The 18,828-nt window shown below is 39.2% G+C and overlaps 1 protein-coding gene across 5 annotated transcripts in view; it reads right to left on the bottom strand.

Annotated features, from left to right (window-relative positions):
- The window catches only part of camsap2b (calmodulin regulated spectrin-associated protein family, member 2b), a 62,587-nt gene that overhangs the window by 3,570 nt on the left and 40,189 nt on the right, over positions 1 to 18,828 (bottom strand). For 3 of the 5 annotated variants that reach the window (XM_077556366.1, XM_077556367.1, XM_077556369.1), the window contains 14 exons: positions 15,761 to 15,851; positions 15,243 to 15,338; positions 15,053 to 15,122; positions 14,027 to 14,308; positions 12,385 to 13,075; positions 9,595 to 9,741; positions 9,311 to 9,518; positions 7,230 to 7,413; positions 6,497 to 7,115; positions 4,523 to 4,659; positions 3,171 to 3,385; positions 2,991 to 3,090; positions 1,798 to 1,863; positions 63 to 178 (listed from right to left, as the gene is read on the bottom strand). In XM_077556366.1, coding sequence (XP_077412492.1) covers positions 63 to 178; positions 1,798 to 1,863; positions 2,991 to 3,090; positions 3,171 to 3,385; positions 4,523 to 4,659; positions 6,497 to 7,115; positions 7,230 to 7,413; positions 9,311 to 9,518; positions 9,595 to 9,741; positions 12,385 to 13,075; positions 14,027 to 14,308; positions 15,053 to 15,122; positions 15,243 to 15,338; positions 15,761 to 15,851 — 3,022 coding nt within the window. The remainder of the gene's footprint in view (positions 1 to 62; positions 179 to 1,797; positions 1,864 to 2,990; positions 3,091 to 3,170; positions 3,386 to 4,522; positions 4,660 to 6,496; positions 7,116 to 7,229; positions 7,414 to 9,310; positions 9,519 to 9,594; positions 9,742 to 12,384; positions 13,076 to 14,026; positions 14,309 to 15,052; positions 15,123 to 15,242; positions 15,339 to 15,760; positions 15,852 to 18,828) is intronic. The other 2 variants (XM_077556370.1, XM_077556368.1) reach the window with 1 other exon arrangement.

Here is an 18,828-nt window from a genome sequence, read left to right on the forward strand (position 1 = left end):
AATTGATAAAGAAGTGGAGTAAACGTCCCATGAAGCGAGCGGACGCAACGGCTGATACCTACCTGTGTACTCAGCGTTGAACGGAGTGGAGGAAGTGGTTGAATCATTTTCCCAATCCTTTTCTCCGTTACAACTACCGGCCGAGGGGCACGAGGAGAAACCCTCAGCAGAGTCTGGCCTGTAGATAGCAACAAACAGAATGCGCTTGGCTCGTACATTCATGATACATATTCCGTATATAAACTGTGCAGGTACGAAGGGAGAGAGGAAAGAACAAACAAAGAAACAAAGAAGAAAAAAACAAAGAAAGAAAAAATGAATGAAAAGGGAAGAGGGAAAGAAAGAAAGAGAAAATTTTGAAATGGGAAGAAAGAAAGAAAATAAGGAAAGAAAAAGGAAACTAAAGGAAAAAAAAGGAAAAAACGAAAGGAAGAACAAAAGAAGGAAAGAGGGAAAGAAAGAAAGAACGAATGAAGGAAAGAACAAAGAAAAAAAGAAAGAAACTAAAAGAAAGAGAAGGAAAGAAAGATAGAAAGAAAAAAATAATGAAAAGGAAAGAAAGAAAGAACAAAAGGAGGGAACGACATAAAGAAAAAGAAACAAAGTGTAAAAGAAAGAAAGTAAAAGAAAGAAAGAAAGGAAAAGGAGAAGGAAGAAAATAAAGAAAGAAATCGAGAAAGAAAAAAGAGAAAATAAAAGAAAGAAAAGGAAAGAAAGAAAGTGAAATTAAGGAAGAAAGAAAGAATGACAGAAAGATAAGTAACTAAAAGAAAAAATGAATGAAATGGAAAGAAAAAAGGAAAGAGGGTAAGAAAGAAAGAAAGAAAAAGTACAAGAAAGAAGATCAAAAGAACAAAAGAAAATGAAAAAACGAAAGGAAGAACAAAAGAAGGAAAGAGGGAAATAAAGTAAAAGAAAGAACGAATGAAAGAAAAAATTAATGCAAAGGAAAGAAAGAAGAAAAGAAGAGGAACGAAATAAAGAAAAAGAAACAAAGAAAGAGAGAAAGAAAGAAAGAAAGTAAAAGAAAGAAAGAGAAAAATTTGAAATGGGAAGAAAGAAAGAAAATAAGGAAAGAAAAAGGAAACTTAAGAAAAAAAAGGAAAAAACAAAAGGAAGAACAAAAGAAGGAAAGAGGGAAAGGAAGAAAGAACGAATGAAGGAAAGATAAAGAAAAAAAGAAAGAAACTAAAAGAAAGAGAAGGAAAGAAAGATAGAAATGAAAAAATAATGAAAAGGAAAGAAAGAAAGAACAAAAGGAGAGGGAACGACATAAAGAAAAAGAAACAAAGTGTAAAAGAAAAAAAGAAAGAAAAAGGGGAAGAAAGAAAATAAAGAAAGAAATCGAGAAAGAAAAAAGAGAGAAAATAAAAGAAAGAAAAGGAAAGAAAGTGAAATTAAGGAAGAAAGAAAGAATGACAGAAAGATAAGAAACTAAAAGAAAAAATGAATGAATGAAATGGAAAGAAAAAAGGAAAGAGGGTAAGAAAGAAAGAAAAAGTACAAGAAAGAAGATCAAAAGAACAAAAGAAAATGAAAAAACGAAAGGAAGAACAAAAGAAGGAAAGAGGGAAATAAAGTAAAAGAAAGAAAGAACGAATGAAAGAAAAAATTAATGCAAAGGAAAGAAAGAAGAAAAGAAGAGGGAACGAAATAAAGAAAAAGAAAGAGAGAAAGAAAGAAAGTAAAAGAAAGAAAGAAAGAAATCTGAGATGAAACAATGTAAAGAAAAGCTGAATTGAAATGAGACAACAGCTCCACAAGCTCGTATTGACACGTTCGCATACGACTACTGACCTTCCCTTTCTTTCTTTCGGGGAGTTTAGAAAGAACGGAACGTGAGAATGAGCTACTTTATTGCCTCTGAGGGAAGCATGCGATAGAGGGAAAGGACACAAGGACACAACAAAGATGTGTCAAACATACAACGGACAATCCAGCGAGTGCATCATTGCTTCATATAGTAGAGTCCCTCCCTGGGGGGGGGGGGGGGTATACGTTCCTCTGCCTGTGACAGGTGAATTTTCGTGTAGAAGAGGTCGAAAAAAAAAAAAAAATGTAAGGTTTATTTTGGGGGCGAGTTACGCATCTACTGAGCCATAACGAATCCACCACATAGTTTCCACCCTTCTAAACACTTGTTAACTTATTACATTGAATAACAAAAATAGCAGAATAAATAAAGTATGTTATTAGGGTAAAATCTAATTGAATTAAAGATAATGATGATGCATGGTCTTTCGTATTGTTTTTTTTTCTTAATGACAATATTGTGCTGTACTGGACAGTACACTTTTTTTTAACTCTTTGACTGCCAAAAACGTTAAATAACGTTTAGTAAAATCCTATGGAGGAGTGCCAAAGACGTTAAAAGACGTTTTTTTCAAAACTGAGGTGAAACTAACCATTTTCTATTGTTGATTACTGAAAAACGGAATAAGGTAGAAACAAACTTTTTTTTCTGATGAAAGATGAGAGTCCAATCTTTCATTTGGTAGTATGTGTGTTTCCATAGTCCAAACACATAATTTTCTGTGGACCTTGAAAGATCAGTCAAAATGCTTAAATCGGCTGGCACCCACGGCATCCCTTTTCTGAAAACGTCTGGCAGTCAAAGAGTTAATGACCCCCCCACACACCCTCCCAAGTAAATCCGGTTAATCTCTGAAAAAACGGCAAAATATCAACACGAGGTAAAGCCCGCCATATAAAATCTGCGATCCGCAATAAGCGAAGCGTGAAGTAGTGAGGGCTCACGGTATATTACAGGAATGAATTCCCATTTGTTTCCAGAGCAAAAAGGCATATCATTTTTTTGGACAACACATTATATTTGATCATAGGACTACAAAAAAAAGGCATAGTTAGTGTTGTGTCGGGTGAACCAATAGTTTCTACCAATACGCAAATCTGAATGCTTAAAGACTACAACGGGCAAAACTGTCAAACCACACAAAACTCACGGATGAGAATGTGAGAAAAGGCTTCACCTGTAGTACTTCTTGTTATCTTGATGGTTGCTCTCGTTATCGGTCAGATTGAGAGAGGCCAAAGAAACGCTGGACACCGAGTAGCCTCGAGGACGCACACCTTCAACACAGCCACATCACGCAGGTTAAGCAGCATTTGACATTATTTTCACCTTTGCTTGTCGTGTCCACGTCGCACACCTGCCGCTCGCGCAGGGGGCGTGGCCGACTCCATGACATCCCTGTGGATGGACTTGGGTCGAGGCTTCTTCTTGAGACTTCCGCATCGGGGCTTGACCACTTGATCCATGTCCTTCATCAGCTTGAGCTGTTTTCTCCTCAGATACTCATTCTTGATGTATTCTCTCCTTTCCTTCTCATCGTCCTTCTTCTGTTGCTCTTCCTCTGCTTTCAACCTAGTGCATCGTTGAAGTCAAACCAACAAAATAAGACATAGCTTAACACATTAATGTGTGCCGCCGGAAATGATCCAAATTAATTAGTCCCAAATTTTTGCTAGGGAGCTAGCTAGCTAGCACCCGAAGGTAAAAACCCTGCCACAATTTGGTTTCAGCCCCTGATGCTAGCTACTTCCTTAGCAGGTAAACAAACACCATGGGCTAGCACCTGAAAGTAAAAACCCTCCAACAGGTTGGCTTTAGTCCCTGATGCTAGCTAGCTAGGGAGCTAGCTAGTGAAGTAAATATTCTGTTTCAATTTAATTATAACTGTTTTGATTTAGTTATAACTATTTACAATTGGACAAAATTGCTTTGATTTACTTAGTGTAGTTTTGTGTGAGAATTCAAATGATGTGAGGGGGTTGGTTCTCTTTGTTCTCTCCTACAGAGTATATGGTGGGGGAAAGCGTTAATTAGACCCTTTGTTTATACTACAGCTCCACTCAGTCTGCCTGTATCTCTGAAAGGCTTACCCTTATCTGATTACCTGTGTTCCATCTTGGGACTAAAAGAGGGGGGCAGTTGGTCTACTGTATTGAGATATCATGTGATTCTGGGAGGGACTTCTCCAGGACAAAGGATATTACTGACGAGCAGAGTGAAAAACAACACAGATGAGAAAGGAGATGGAGGCTGAAGGCTCCAATCTCGTCTGTCCACAAATTTGTGTAATAAATCCTTAAGGAAATATCTCTTTTCACAGATCTCATTGTATGTTTTGTTAATCAACGGCATGAACACGAAAATAGTAAGAATCTTTCATCCAACACTAGCTAGCACCTGAAAGTAAAAACCCTGCCACAATTTGGCTTTAGCCCCTGATGCTAGCTAGCTAGCTCCTTAGCAGGTGAACAAGCGCCATGGGAGCTAGCTAGGGAGCTAGCTAGCTAGCACCTGGGGCAAAAGCCAAACTGTGGCAGGCCTTTTAGCTTCCGGACCTGGATTTGCCATCTCCGATCAATTATCATAATTTCAGTATATATACTCTCTGTGGCATTTTTATTTGATGAGCTCATGTTAAATATGTGCCTTGGCTCAGTAAAGCTTAGGAAACTACGGTTTGGAATTTGGAATGGTTTCAAAGTGCCGGACCTTGCAGCTTCCTTTTTCTGCTCCTGGTCCAGCTCCTGCTGTTGCTTCTTCTCCTGGGCCTCCTTTTCCCTCCTCAGCCTCTTCTCCAGCAGAGCTGCTTTCTTGGCCGCCATGTCCTCTTCGCCTTTTGCATCATCCTGGTGTTCAATGGATGGAGATTAGGAAAACATCTTCAGCATTGTCAAAGAAAATACTTCAGAGTAGGTTTTTAAAAAATTGAATAGTCGATAATGAATCTATTTTCCTTTTCAAGCCCAATATCGATTCATAAAACCATGAATCAACTATTTTATATTAGGGGTGTCAAAATGAGTGCGTTAATTTTGAGTTAATTTAAAGTTCCTTTAATTAACGCCACAAATTTTTTTTAACGTGCAATTAATGACCGCCCCTTACTTGAAAGCTTGTACTGGGGGAATTCCAGTTGTAACGCAGCAGACACATCCACGTCAAAATTTAGCAGTGACAAATGTAATAATAATGCATACATTTGTGGAGACTGGGGTCAAGTTGTATTTCACAATTTTAAAAATGTGCAAAATTTCTTCAAATTACTTCAGCCTAAGGTTAGACAGGTCTTAATATGAAAAGAGAAAAGCATCTGGCTGTCACCAATGTCTTACAAATGCAATTATGCCATCTAGTGGTAGAAAAATGACCTCAACACAAATCAATATCACACCTTTTCTTTCTTTTTTTTTTACAGTACAGTACATATTTTTAATTTTAACTCAATTTTATGATTTATTATGAAATTACCGATCAATGACCAAGAGTATGAAAACTTATTGTACATTTTATTGTTTTATTTATTTGTGATTAATCATGAGTTAACTATTGAGGTAATGCGATTAATTAGTATACGATTAAAAAATTTAATCGCCTGACACCCCTATTTTATATATCTCTTTTCCCCATAAATTCTTAAGAAAATTTTAAAAAAATTGTATCTTACTGTTTTCTCTGTTTACTCTTCACATGAATTTCTTACATTTATGAAATATCTGACAAGACAATTCAGAATCTTTTTAATTTACAATTATTGAATTCGATTATGAAAATATGTTTGTGTAACACTTCAGTGATTATAATACGTGTTACCTTTGTTAATAAAATAAATCATTTGACCAGCTACTGCCTCTGCAAAATTTACTTCTTTTTTTTTTTTTATCATGTCCTTCACATTCAAGAAGAATTGATGTTCCATAATTAATCGATATCGGGGGAAAAAAGGGAAAAGATGTTTTTGTAATGCACTTTTATCTCATTCACTGCCATTGACGGCTATAGACGTCATAAATTAATTTGAACCATTTCTATTAGTTTAACATTTTTTTCCACTTTGAGTATGATAACCTAGAACTATTTTTTTTGTACATTTAGAACCGATGTAAAATTTGTGATTAATCGTGAGTTAACTAGTAAAATCATGCGATTAATTACGATTAAAAAATGTAATCACCTGACACCCTAATTTTTAATCGTCTTTTCTTAAAAAAAAAAAAAAAGAAGAAATTAAAATAATTGTAATTTTTTTCCCATTTTTTTTTAATAATCTTTATTTTAAAAAAAAAGAAGAAAATATTATTAAAAATTAGGGGCGTCAGGCGATTACCATTTTTAACCGTAATTAATCGCATGACTTCACTAGTTAACTCACAATTAATCACAAATGTTATATCTGCTTTAATACAATAAAAAAAATCTAGGTTTTCATACTCTTGTTAACAAAAGTGGGAAAAATGAAATAGAAATAGTTCAAATGAATTTTTGACGTCTATAGCCGTCAATGGCAGTGAATGACTAAATGCAAAATTAAAATGAATCCGTCTAGTCGATTAATCGATTGAATAATCGATAGACGAATGGATTCTAAATATATTCAATAGTAACAACACTACAAATTCGTAAAACATTTCCATGTTCTGCAGCAAATAAATGACTTGTCGCGGATGTGCCGTGGCCGCAACCCACCTTGAAAAAGAACCCGCAGCACATCTTCTGGTCCTCTGCGGTTTCTCCAGCCGCCTCCTGATCTCGGTCCTCTGGAGGCAAGACCCCAGACAGTGCCACCTCCACCAGTTCTCTCTTGTCCTGAGGGTGTTTGTTGCTTTGGATCTCAGACGTGGGCTGACACAAGACTTCTGAAGTCCTTGACGTTTCGTTCCTCCGCCGACTATCATCCGCCGCTCCTGATCCTTCTTCTTTCTCTTTGGCTGCGAGAGGCTGAGGCCTGTCTGCGCAATTCTTCTCCATCATCTCTTCTTTGCTTTCCTTTCCAGCCCCGGATCCCTGGTCGGTGCTCAAGTACGCAAAAGAGCTGGTGTGCGTTTGGCTGGTGGCGAAGCGCCTCAACCTGGGTAAGCTGTCCACTGAGGTGGGCGTGTTGAGCATCCGGTGGATGGGCGTGATCTTCAGATCACTCGGCCGCGGCGTCCGAGGCGTCCTGGCGTGGAAGGAGGCGGGCCGTCGCTTCAGGCCGGCAGAGGGACGAGCGGCGGGATGGGCGGAACCGGACGAGGACAAAACCGGGGACAAGGAACCCACCGACCCTCGGCCCGTCACGCTGCTGCTGCGCAACTCGCGCAACTGCCTGGGGAGGGGAAACACCGTTAGCATTTCGGCGGGCAGTTTGGTTTCCATTGTTGACTAAAAAAACATCAAAATCAGCATTATGCAGTCAGCAGCCTGGCGGTGTTTGGGCTACCTGTGCGGCGATGGCGCGGGGGGAGGAATGACCCAGGCGTGTTGGTGTTGGTCTTTCATGGACATGATCCGCTCCTGCTGCTGAGCCAGCCGCTGCATTTCCGTCTGCAGGAAGCCCAGTGACGTGTTCAGCCTGTCGATGGAGCGAGTGTACTCCGCCAGGTCCGTCTCCCCCGGGGTTAAGCCTGTTGCATCAGCGCAATTCATAGATGAGATTCTGACGGGGGGGGGGGGGAAAGACTGCAGGAGAGGTCACTGCGATCCTTGTTTTTTCCATGAAAAAAACAAAATCTGTTTTTTATTTGGTCCTTTGGATATTTGTGGGATGTATTGAAATTAGGCGATTACAAATTTTAATCGGAATTAATTGCATGACTTCAATAGTTAACTCACGATTAATCGCAAATCTGAACTAAATGTACAATAAAAAAAAAAATTCTAAGTTTTCATACTTTTGTTACCGTAAAAGTGGAAAAAAATGTTTAATAAAAATATGACTGCATCTTTTAGTCATTGATACAGTAATTTCATAATAATTCATAAAATTTTGTTAAAATTAAAAGGATATACTGTACTGTAAAAAAAAAACTGTGATATTGATTTGAGTTGAGGTCCTTTTTCTGCCACTAGATGGCGTAATTGCATTTGTAAGACGATGGTTTTTCTTTTCATATTAACTCATTCACTGCCATTGACGTCAAAAATTCATTTGAACTATTTTTATTAGTTTAACATTTTTCCACTTTTGTTAACAAAAGTATGAAAACCTAGAATTTTTTTTATTGTACATTTAGAACAGATACAAAATTTATGAACAATCGTGAGTAAACAATTGAAGTCATGCGATTAATTACACAATAAAAAAAAAGAGAAGATTATTAAAAATTAGGAGCGTCAGGGAACAATTTTTTTTAATCGTAATTAATTGCCTGACTTCACGAGTTAACTCACGATTAATCACAAATTTTATATCTGTTCTAAATGTACAATAAAAAAAATTGAGGTTTTCATACTCTTGTTAACAAAAGTGAAAAACATGTTAAACTAATAGAAATTGTTAAAATGAATATTTGACGTCTATAACCGTCAATGGCAGTGAATGAGTTAAGAGCTATCTAACTCACATCAAAATGTTATTCAGCTTTGAATTTATGTATGAGCAGACATTAACAATAGAAAACATGCACTTGGCTGAAAGATTGTTTTCCAGTGACCCTTAGGTCTCAGATTTTTGCGAGCTTTTCAAAGGGAAAAATATTGGCCAAATTTCATGGTTCGTTTCTTGAAAAATTTAACTCAACAAATATTTATTTAACGGTTTCATTTATTCAAAAATAATTCCTGATTCAAAATTAGTTTTAACATAAATTTAACATTCATAGTTTGTGCTTAAATGCCACAATTAAGTAGTTGGTAGTTGTAAAGATGTCTTTTTTATTTTTTATTTTTTTTAAGATTACCGAATGAACAAAAAAAAAAGTAAAGATGTGTTGTAAACCACTCATCCAGCATTCTCTGCCACTTGTGCAAAATTGCAACTCACAAAAACATTTGAATGTAACAGAACATAAGAACAACATATTTTAATAATCCAGAAGAGAAAATTCGATTTCACGATCGAGCAAACTTTCAACGATTCGATTTTTTAAATGACGATGTATCGAATTAATTCAATGTATTGCCCAGCCCTACTAACAAGTAGATGCACAACGCACCCAAGCTAAAAAAAAAAAAAAAAAAAGTCTGAGAGGAATAATGGGCTCTTTGCACAAATCCACTACTTCCTGAACTCGATACCACTCCTTCATTTCCTGTCTTTCATGATTGGACAAACTGATTGATCCAGGTGTGTCTGGCCATTGTCGCCGTGGTTACTGAGGTCAGGCACACCCGGATTCATCCGTTTGTCCAATCATGAAAGACAGGAAATGAAGGAGTGGTGCTGACTTAGCGCACTAATCTCAGTGGCTCAATTTCCAACATGAATGCAGATTGGAGTGAGAAACAAGTCGACCCTTTGCTTGGATAAACCTGAGAATACAAAACATTCCAAATGTGGATGAGAAATGCTTGGTCGCTTACCCCCTCCATCTTCACAAGGCGATTTGGGAGCGGCGCCATCAGGCTTGCATCTCTCCGCCCTCTCCATGCTGGCAAACGTCTTGGTCAAAGGCGTTTGGGCTGCGCTTGGATTGGGACTGAGCGGGCTCGTGACTCCTTTTCTTCGCACTACGTTCAGAAAGGCCGTTCTGCCCATCTTCTGACGATGCCGTGTGAACGCTTCCTCCACCTGGGAAAAGGATCATGTGACTTCCACCAGCAAGGACGGCGGCGCTCATTTCAACGTCTTTTCTTCCTTTTCTCACTTTTTTCTTCTGCGCTTCAATGGCTCTGCGCTTCTCCTCCAGCTTCATCCTCAATTGGATCATCTCTGAGGCGATCAGGTGGGAGGGGTTTCGGGGAGAAGGTGTGACAGGAGACGGCGATGTGATTGGCAAAGGAGGCGTGCCGATCTAAATAAAAGGCAGCGAGCAATTACGTTAATACAAGCTGGTGAGTCCCAAAAAATGATCCAATTTGACTTAATCCCAAAATGATTGACTCCAAATAATATATCTTTGTTCATCGATACATGCCAGTGATATGCAGAACAAGTGAATGTTCTCCTAGTAGATGGCAGGAGGTCCATTTAACCTGTAATGTCTAATTTCAATATTATATATTTCAATACATTATTTTTAATATAGTATATTTTTGAGGAGCATTGCTCCTTATGTAAAGCTTCTGTTTGAAATTGGCACTAAAAAAAGACAAATGGGTTGAAACTGAATTTAAATTATATAGTGCCCCCCCTGCCCCAATCCCATTCATTTTATTTTTAAACCATCCTCTGTTACAAACGGAAAAACTAGACCATTTGCTGTTTCTGAAATGCCGAAGATGCCACACGTTGGTGCCAAAGCCCCATTTACTTGGAAAGTGGCCCTTTTGCACCATCTGGTGGCATTTTGGTGTCACAGAACTAAGTTGAAGTCAGGGGAGGAGCTTTTGGGATGAGTGAGAGTGAGTGAGTGGGTGAGAGAGAGAGAGAGAGAGAGAGAGAACAAGAGAATAAGAGAGAGAACGAGAGAGAACGAGAGAGAATGGGAGCGAACGAGAGAAAACGAGAGAGAGAGAGAACAAGAGAGGACGAGAATGAGAGAGGACGAGAGAAAATGAGAGAGAGAGAACAAGAGAGGACGAGAATGAGAGATGATGAGAGAAAGAGAACGAACGAGAGAGAAAATAAGAGAGCGAATGAGAGAGAGAATGAGAGAACGAGAGATAGAATGAGAGAGAAAATAAGAGAGAGAAAATAAGAGAGAGAGGATGAGAGAGAGATAGAATGAAAGAACGAGAGAGAGCTAGAGAGAGAATGAGAGAACGAGAGAAAGAGAGAGAGAACAAGAGAGAATGAAAGAATGAAAGAGAGCGAGAGAGGGGGGAAGAGAGAGCTAGAGAATGAGAGAGAGAGAACAAGAGAATAAGAGAGAGAATGGGAGCGAATGAGAGAAAACGAGAGAGAGAATGTGAGCGAACAAGAGAGGACGAGAACGAGAGAGGAGAGAGAACGAGAGAGAGAGCGCGAACGAGAGAAAAAAAAGAGAGAATAAGAGAGAGAGCTAGAGAGAGAGACAGAGAGAGAGACAGAGAGAGAGAGAGAGAGAGAGAGAGAGAGAGCATGGCGCTTGCTTAAAAAATGCATATGTTCCATTCTGCACAAAATGGCGTCCAAAATGTCCATAATTCAGGCTGACCAAGCTGGAAAATGCAGACCACTCTAAATTCGTCACTCTATGTGGCTCGGTCTCTACCAAAAGCACTTTAATTGCTGCTTGTGAAACAAACTCGCGGGCCGAAATAAACAGCGCCCCCTGGCAGCCAACCGGGAAAAATCCCCATGGTCCCGCCTTCTCAGTCCGGCCCGCCTATACAAACAACACATCAATATTGGGGGGATTACTGTACAGTACTTTATTATATTTTTGCTTGTGGTGTGATTTTTCTGATGTAAAATGTGCAACTTGTCTCAATAAATATTGTGAAACACTGATTGAAGCCGCATTACGACTAGTGCTATGCAATATTACGATATAGAGTGACGTGAAAACATCTAACGTACGATATAACTCTCATTTATATCGTTATTTTTGACGTGTGGCGTATTGGGTTAGCTCTGTAGCTACATTAATGTAGCGTCTGAAATGGTAACCGGTAACACGACAACATTTGCATTTCTATGACGTCCACCTTGTGCCTCACCCTCCAGGCATGACCAATCGATCTACACTCAATCGAACTGTTAACACAAAAATTAAGAGTAGCAGCGCGTGTTGCTGTTGATTGGTCATGTCTGGACCTGAGGGCCGAACTAGCTTAGTTAGCACTAGCTAGGAATGAGGCTAGCACAACACGATGGGGATGGGAGTTATTTTAACCCTGGAGAGCCCAAGAAGCCTTTTCTTCTTTGGAAAATTATGAATTATACATTAAATGACTGCTTATAAGTTCACTGAACACCAAAATATATGTTTTTTTAATTTTAACCCTTTTTTTTTAACTAGCTCAGAGTTGCTAATTTATCAAACTATATATATAAAACATACTCCTAGGCATTCTGCAACATGATATGAAATAGATTAACAAAAAAACCACAATTTTACCATCTGATGGTTTGCTGAGAAGATGGTTTTGTTTAGATTGATTTCCAGCTCAACAAAACAGCATGTTTGTTGCCAGCCATCTTGTCACCACCACTCTAGCTCATGTAAGTGCAATATTCATCCACTAGATGGCCCAATGCAGGGGTCAGAAGTGGCACTCTGGACTTTTGAAGTTAAATTTGTAAAAAAAAAAAAAAAGAGGTCTTTGTTATTTGAGTAGCAGAATTTATAGGGGCCAAATTTGACCCCGTGGGTTCTCCAGGGTTTTAATTCAACTAAAAAGGAAAAGCTTCACATAAGTCGATACGCTACAGGCAAGTGAATATGGATTTGTAAACATGAAGCTAAAGTGCTATTTAGCATTTAAGATCAAATTGGAGTTTTCATTTGTTGGCGAATGGAGATTTCGGGTGAAAGGTCGAGCTCTGCTAATGACGATTGATCAACACAAACCTGTGAGTAACTGCTCCTTGCCGGGGGTTTATATGGCGTGTTGACATCGGCACTCTCGGGCGTGGTTCCTCCACTGCTCCTTCCCTCCAACTTCCTGAACTTCTGCTCGGCAAAGCTGGTCATGCGCACCAGGCCGCCTCCGGAGCCACCGCAGGACGAGGCGGGGCTCATCGTGTGAGATCTGGCCAACGTGGGCGCCGAACTCCGGTCTTCTCCATCTCCTCTGCCACAGCTCGATCCCGGCGGGTTTGACTCACCGACCCCTTTGCGGCGGCCTTCCCAGTTCCTCTCCCTCTCAAGGAGGGGGCACGAGCGTGTCATGGTCTCACAGTCCGGGTCTAAATCGGAATAGTCCCTCAGAGATGAGTCCTCATCCAAGCTTTGGATTTCCTCCGTCCTCACGTGGATGCCCGTGTCGTCGGTCGACAGCGAATTCGGGTCAAGGTCATTGAACCGGGCCTTAGCTGCACCCGGGTCGTCTCCTTGACCCGCGACCCCCGGAGGTCCCGAAGGTTGAGCATCGTGGAGAAAGAAGCCGCTGCCTCGGTCTCCCATGCCCAGGCTGGCGTGGGGCCGTTCTGGGTCGTGGATAATTTTGAGCGCCTCCTCGATGCTAGGGGGGGTCGAGGGGCTGATGTGCTCGCTGTGGTTGCCATGGTGATTGGTGTCATGGGGGGGTCCATTAGGATGCCTAGGGTCAGGGAGATGGCTCATTTAAGCTTTGGTGACTTTATACATGGATATCCATTATCAGCCGGGCCGATATTGAGCATTTTGACGAATATCGGCATCGACCTCTTTGAAGAATCATGCGACCGATAATAAATCAGTTAAAAGCTTTTATTTCAGGTAGCTATTTATTATATTTTCAGTTATCCAAGTAAGAAATGGTGCTGACTCTGGAAACTCTCTCTCTGTACCTTCTGTTTTTGTTTAAAATTAAAAGTAAGATAGTGAAAATGTATCATTTCAACGTCATTTTAGGTCCCTGAAACTTTAAAATAAAGATCTCTATTGATTAAGAAAAAAGAAAAAAGAAAACTCAAATATTTTGCAAATCTTAAAAGTTGTTCAATAAACATATGCTTACAAAATGTCAACTAAGTTAAGAGTTATGGTTTGCTTTTTTTTTTACGCCAATATTTCCCCTTTTACTGAAAATTAATATTGGTTCCAAATATCAGTTATGGGCCTTATTGACTGCCAACAATCAGAAAACTATGAAAACTTCTGAAATAACAAATTTCCTAAAATGACCTTTAATTATGTTGTCCTTAACTCATTCACTGCCATTGACGGCTATAGACGTCAAAAATTCATTTGAACTATTTTTATTTGTTTAACATTTTTTCACTTTTGTTAACAAGAGTATGAAAACCTAGATCTTTTTTTTGTACATTTAGAACAGATATAAAATTTGTGATTAATCGTGAGTTAACTTTTGAAGTTATGCAAATTAACAAAAGTGGAAAAAAATGTTAAACTAATAGAAATAGTTCAAATGAATTTTTGACGTCTATAGCCGTCAATGGCAATGAATGAGTTAATAATTAATGATAACATAATTCATTAAAGCAAGCCAAAAGTCAAACCCAAAGTAGACGATGAGGATGTCTGACATACTTTTGGTAATTTGACGCACCTGCTTTGGTTCTTGATGGAGAAGGTGTTGTTCCTGCCCAGCGCTTTGCGAGGGGTGAAGTCTTCCTCATCCTCTGCCATGTGCCTACTTTGTCCATTCACGTTGACAGGCGTGAGGGACACGTGGCGCTTCGTGCCACCTCCAGGTGCATGGTGAACTTTGAACCCGGGGTCGTCACTGCTGACAGAGCGGGTCATGCCGCGGAGGGCGGGCGCGTCACAGGGCGGCACTGTGGCATCTCCATCCAGAGGAATTTCAAAGGAGATTCCGCGTGTGGAAGAGCTGAAGGAAGAAGATTTTTTAAAAATGATTATTTATTAACACATTCACTGCCATTGACGGCTATGGACGTCAACAATTCATTTGAACTATTTCTATTAGTTTCACTTTTTTCCACTTTTGTTAACAAGAGTATGAAAACCTAGAATTTTTTTATTGTACATTTAGAACAGATATAAAATTTGTGATTAATCGTGAGTTAACTATTGAAGTCATGTGATTAATTACTCTGACACCCCTAATTTTTAATAATCTTTTTTTCTTCTTTTTTTAGGGGCATCAGGCGATTACATTTTTCAATTGTAATTAATCGCATGACTTCACTAGTTAGCCCGCGATTAATCACAAATTTTATATTTGTTTTAAATGTACAGTAAAAAAAATAAAAAAAGTTACAGGTTTTCATACTCTTGTTAACAAAAGTGGGAAAAATTTTTGAAACTAATAAATATCATTTTTGACAATTAGAAAAAAAGAAAAGATTATTAAAAATTAGGGGCGTCAGGCAATTAAATTTTTTAAGTGTAATTAATTGCATGACTTCACTAGTTAACTCACAATTAATCACAAATCTCACAAAAAAAATTTGAGGTTTTCATTCTCTTGTTAACAAAAGTGGGAAAAAATGTTAAACTAATAGAAATAGTTCAAATGATTTTTTGACGTCTATAGCCGTCAATGGCAGTGAATGAGAAAATACAGAAAATATCTGTTTTAGAAGTGAAGGTGTGGAAATTAGATACAAACCGTGTCTGCTGCGGCCAAGTCCCAACACAACCATCCACAAAGGACAGAGAGGCAGATCTCTTCATGATGCCTAATTCAATGAGAAAAACAAAAGTTTTAATAACACAGTCCAGTAATCCATCGCTGTAGCCAAAATCAGCAACTGATGGACGTCCCGTCTAAAAAGTGTCATAATGCCTACAATATACACCTTCATCAGAGACGTCCTCTGGGCTATCAGGCCGGTCCACATTGTTCTGCTTGGACACCGGGGCCATATTCCGACGGGATGTTACAGGCTGACCGGCTGCGGAGATCGACAGCTTGCAATTAGTTACCACAATTTCACTCTGTTTAACAACTAGCATGCTGCTATTGTTGCCGAAAGAGTTAACTCTTTGACTGCCAAAAACGTTAAATAACGTTTCGTAAAATCCTATGGAGGAGTGCCAAAGACGTTAAAAGACGTTTTTTTTTCAAAACAGGTGAAACTAACCATTTTCTATTGTTGATTACTCAAAAACGGAATAAGGTAGAAACAAACTTTTTTTTTCTGATGGAAGATGAGAGTCCAATCTTGTTTTGGCAGTATGTGTGTTTCCATAGTCCAAACACATAATTTTCTATGGACCTTGAAACATCAGTCAAAATGCTTAAAATCGGCTGGCACCCACGGCATCCCTTTTCTGAAAACGTCTGGCAGTCAAAGAGTTATGGTGCAGACTGTACCATTCGGGTCAAAGACTCTGGGCTGTACGAACGAGGGTTTGACCACTTCGAACCACCAGAAAAGCTCAGCCAGAAACACCAGGTAGTTACTCTGCAAGAACACACAATGAATCAGTTACATTATAAATGTCAGCATGCAAATGAATGGGGAAAATATAAGCATTAGTATCATGTCATTTGCAAACTACAACCACAATAATAACGATTAACATGGTTGTGTATATGATTGCAATATGTTCCAAATGTTTCTATTTCACAGCGTTCCTGTTTAAGGATGCGGGAAGAACACGGTGTTCTCCGAGCCATTTGACTGATCTATCAGGTCAAGGCTTGTGTTGCTAGGTAACTGGATAAGAAGTGAAATCTGTACATGTTTTACTGTCCGGGTGTTTAATGACGAGCCTCCTGAAAGCAGTCAAAACTCCATCTGGAAATCAGTTTGGTGCATGTTTTACATGTTTACATGTTTTGCATGCACAAATGGATGCATGAAAAATTGTTAATGACAAATCCATTCGTACTGTAGAGGCCAAAACGGATGATTTATGTACATGGAAGCAAACAGGGATTTAAAAAAAAAAAAAAAAACTTTTCATCTTTGGTTAATAAATGAAACATTAGATGCTTGTTATGAATGAGAAAGATACAGAAAAATGGCAACGAGTATTGTCATCATTAAGACAAATAACGAACCATGATGTGAGAGTGATGGACAGAGAACACCGCCATGTTGAATATACTAGGTCGGTTGAGAGTGGGAGAAGCGTGTGATTTTTAGCATTTTTTAATTCTTACAACGAAATATAGCGTAGCCTAGCATAGCATGAGATAACTGAACAAATGAAATGGATAGAGAGAGAGAGAGAAATGAGAGAGCGAGAGAGAAATTACAAAGAGAGAGAGATGAAAGCAAGACAAATGAGAGACAGTGAGAGAAAAATGAGAGAGTGAAAGAGGAAATGAGAGGAGGAAAATGAGTGATAGAGAGCGAGAGAGAGAGAGGGATGAGAGCAAGACAAATGAGAGACAGAGAAAAATGAGAGAGAGAGAAAAATGAGAGAACTATACAAATGAGATAGACAGAGACAAAGAGAGAAATTAGATAGAAATGAGAGAGAGGGAGAGAGATGAACGGAAGAGAAATGAGAGACAGTGAGAGAAAAATGAGCGAGAGAGAGTAAAAAAAAGAAAATGAGAAGGGGAAAATGAGTGAGAGAGAGAGAAATGAGAGGTATATACATTACAAAGAGAGAGAGAGAGAGAGAGAGAGAAAGAGCAAAACAAATGAGAGACAAAGAGAAAAATGAGAGAGAGAGAGAGAAAGAGCAAAACAAATGAGAGACAAAGAGAAAAATGAGAGAGAGAGAGAGAGAGAGAGAGAGAAAGAAATATGAGAGGTGAGGAATATGAGTATGTGTGTGTGTCAGAGTGAGAGAGAGAGAGAGAGAGAGAGAGGGACAGCGAGAAAGAGAACAGAGAGAAACAGAGAGAGAAATATGAAAGAAAGAAAATGAAAGAGAGAGAGAGAAAATGAGAGAGAAAGAAAGAAATATGAGAGGAGGAAAATGAGTGTGCATGTGAGACAGAGAGAGAGAGAGAGTAAAAGAGAAAAAATGAGAGGAGGAAAATGAGCGATAGAGAGGGAGAGAGAGAGAGAGACAACGAGAGAGAACAGAGAGAAACAGAGAGTGAAAGAAAATGAGATGGAGAGAGAAAATGAGAGAGAGAGAGAGAGAGAGAGAGATTAAACACCGAGATAATCAATCCGCTTTTAGGATGGCCTACAGAAATCAGAGAATATTTATTCTTGAGAGATTGAAACAGTTTTCAGTTAAACAAGGTCACCGAATGATAAAACAACTACCAAAATAGTTGCCGATTAATTTTATAATCAATTAGTAATTAATTAATTGATTAATTATCAAACTTCTAGTCCAGACCAGTGGTACTCCCTGTTTTGGTAGCTTAGCAACCAAGTGCCAAAAGTGGACGCGCTTGCGCTGGGCCACTTTTGTCCTTGTGCCATTCATCAACATTGTGAAAAACTATGTGCAGTATGAAAAGGGACCAAATACAAATTCTGGGATGTATGCCGTCGTTCACCCAGAAAGTCAGCTGGGACTGCCTCCGTCTCACCCGTGACCATAACTGTGCCTGCAATCGGAATGTTTCCGCCCACACGGCGCCGCGGGGATCTTATTGCACAGCAAGTTGGCACTGATTAGTCGCAGCCACAATCGATGGTTGCATTGTGTGTAAAGTTGCCACGTTTTTGTTGTTGTACAAAAGCAGCCGAGATGACAAAGAGGAGCGAACAACAGAGTCAGGCAGAGACAGGCCAGGATCGGGAGGGTTCGTCCTCTGTGCTGCTGATGCTCCCGTTCGCTCGCACACAGACCGTCGCATTCATTTTGTCTGGCGGCGCGACAAAACTTGCCCCAGCAACAAAAATGTCTCCACGTCCTTCCACGAGCCGCCCGCCGCACAATAACAACTCCACTTTTTCCTCGCGTGACTCATTCTCCCCTTATTGGTAACGACCCCCGCTGTCTCTCTCCTCTCTTCTCCAAAACGACTGTTCTTTGAATGCCTTTCAGCTGAATCCACACTCAGATTCGACATCTTACCATTCGTTTCTGATCGTTACTCATTACAAATGAATTCACCGGGCGGGCCATATCATTAGGTACATCCACACAATCATTAGCCCACTCCAAGATAACAATGTCGTCAAACCGGCATTCATTCAACAAGATTTTTATTATTATAATGAAATAGTGCCTTGAGATACAAGTTCAACTTGTTCCGTGACCACGCTCGCATCTCAAATAATCTTTTCCCCATTGAAATGAATGGAAATGCCAATGCTTTCCAGCCCCCCAAAAACTAAAATATTTGTGTTTGTGTTTTCAGATGATTAAAAAAAAAACAGCACTCTATGATATTGTACTTTATAGAAAATAAAATAAAACTAACGAAAAAACAAAAATTCCAAAAACTATTTCGTTAACGAAATAAAATAAAAACAAAAATGCTTTTTAAAAAACGAAAACTAACTGAAATTATAT

Source organism: Vanacampus margaritifer, chromosome 2 (assembly GCF_051991255.1).
Source record: "Vanacampus margaritifer isolate UIUO_Vmar chromosome 2, RoL_Vmar_1.0, whole genome shotgun sequence".
NCBI lineage: Eukaryota > Metazoa > Chordata > Actinopteri > Syngnathiformes > Syngnathidae > Vanacampus > Vanacampus margaritifer.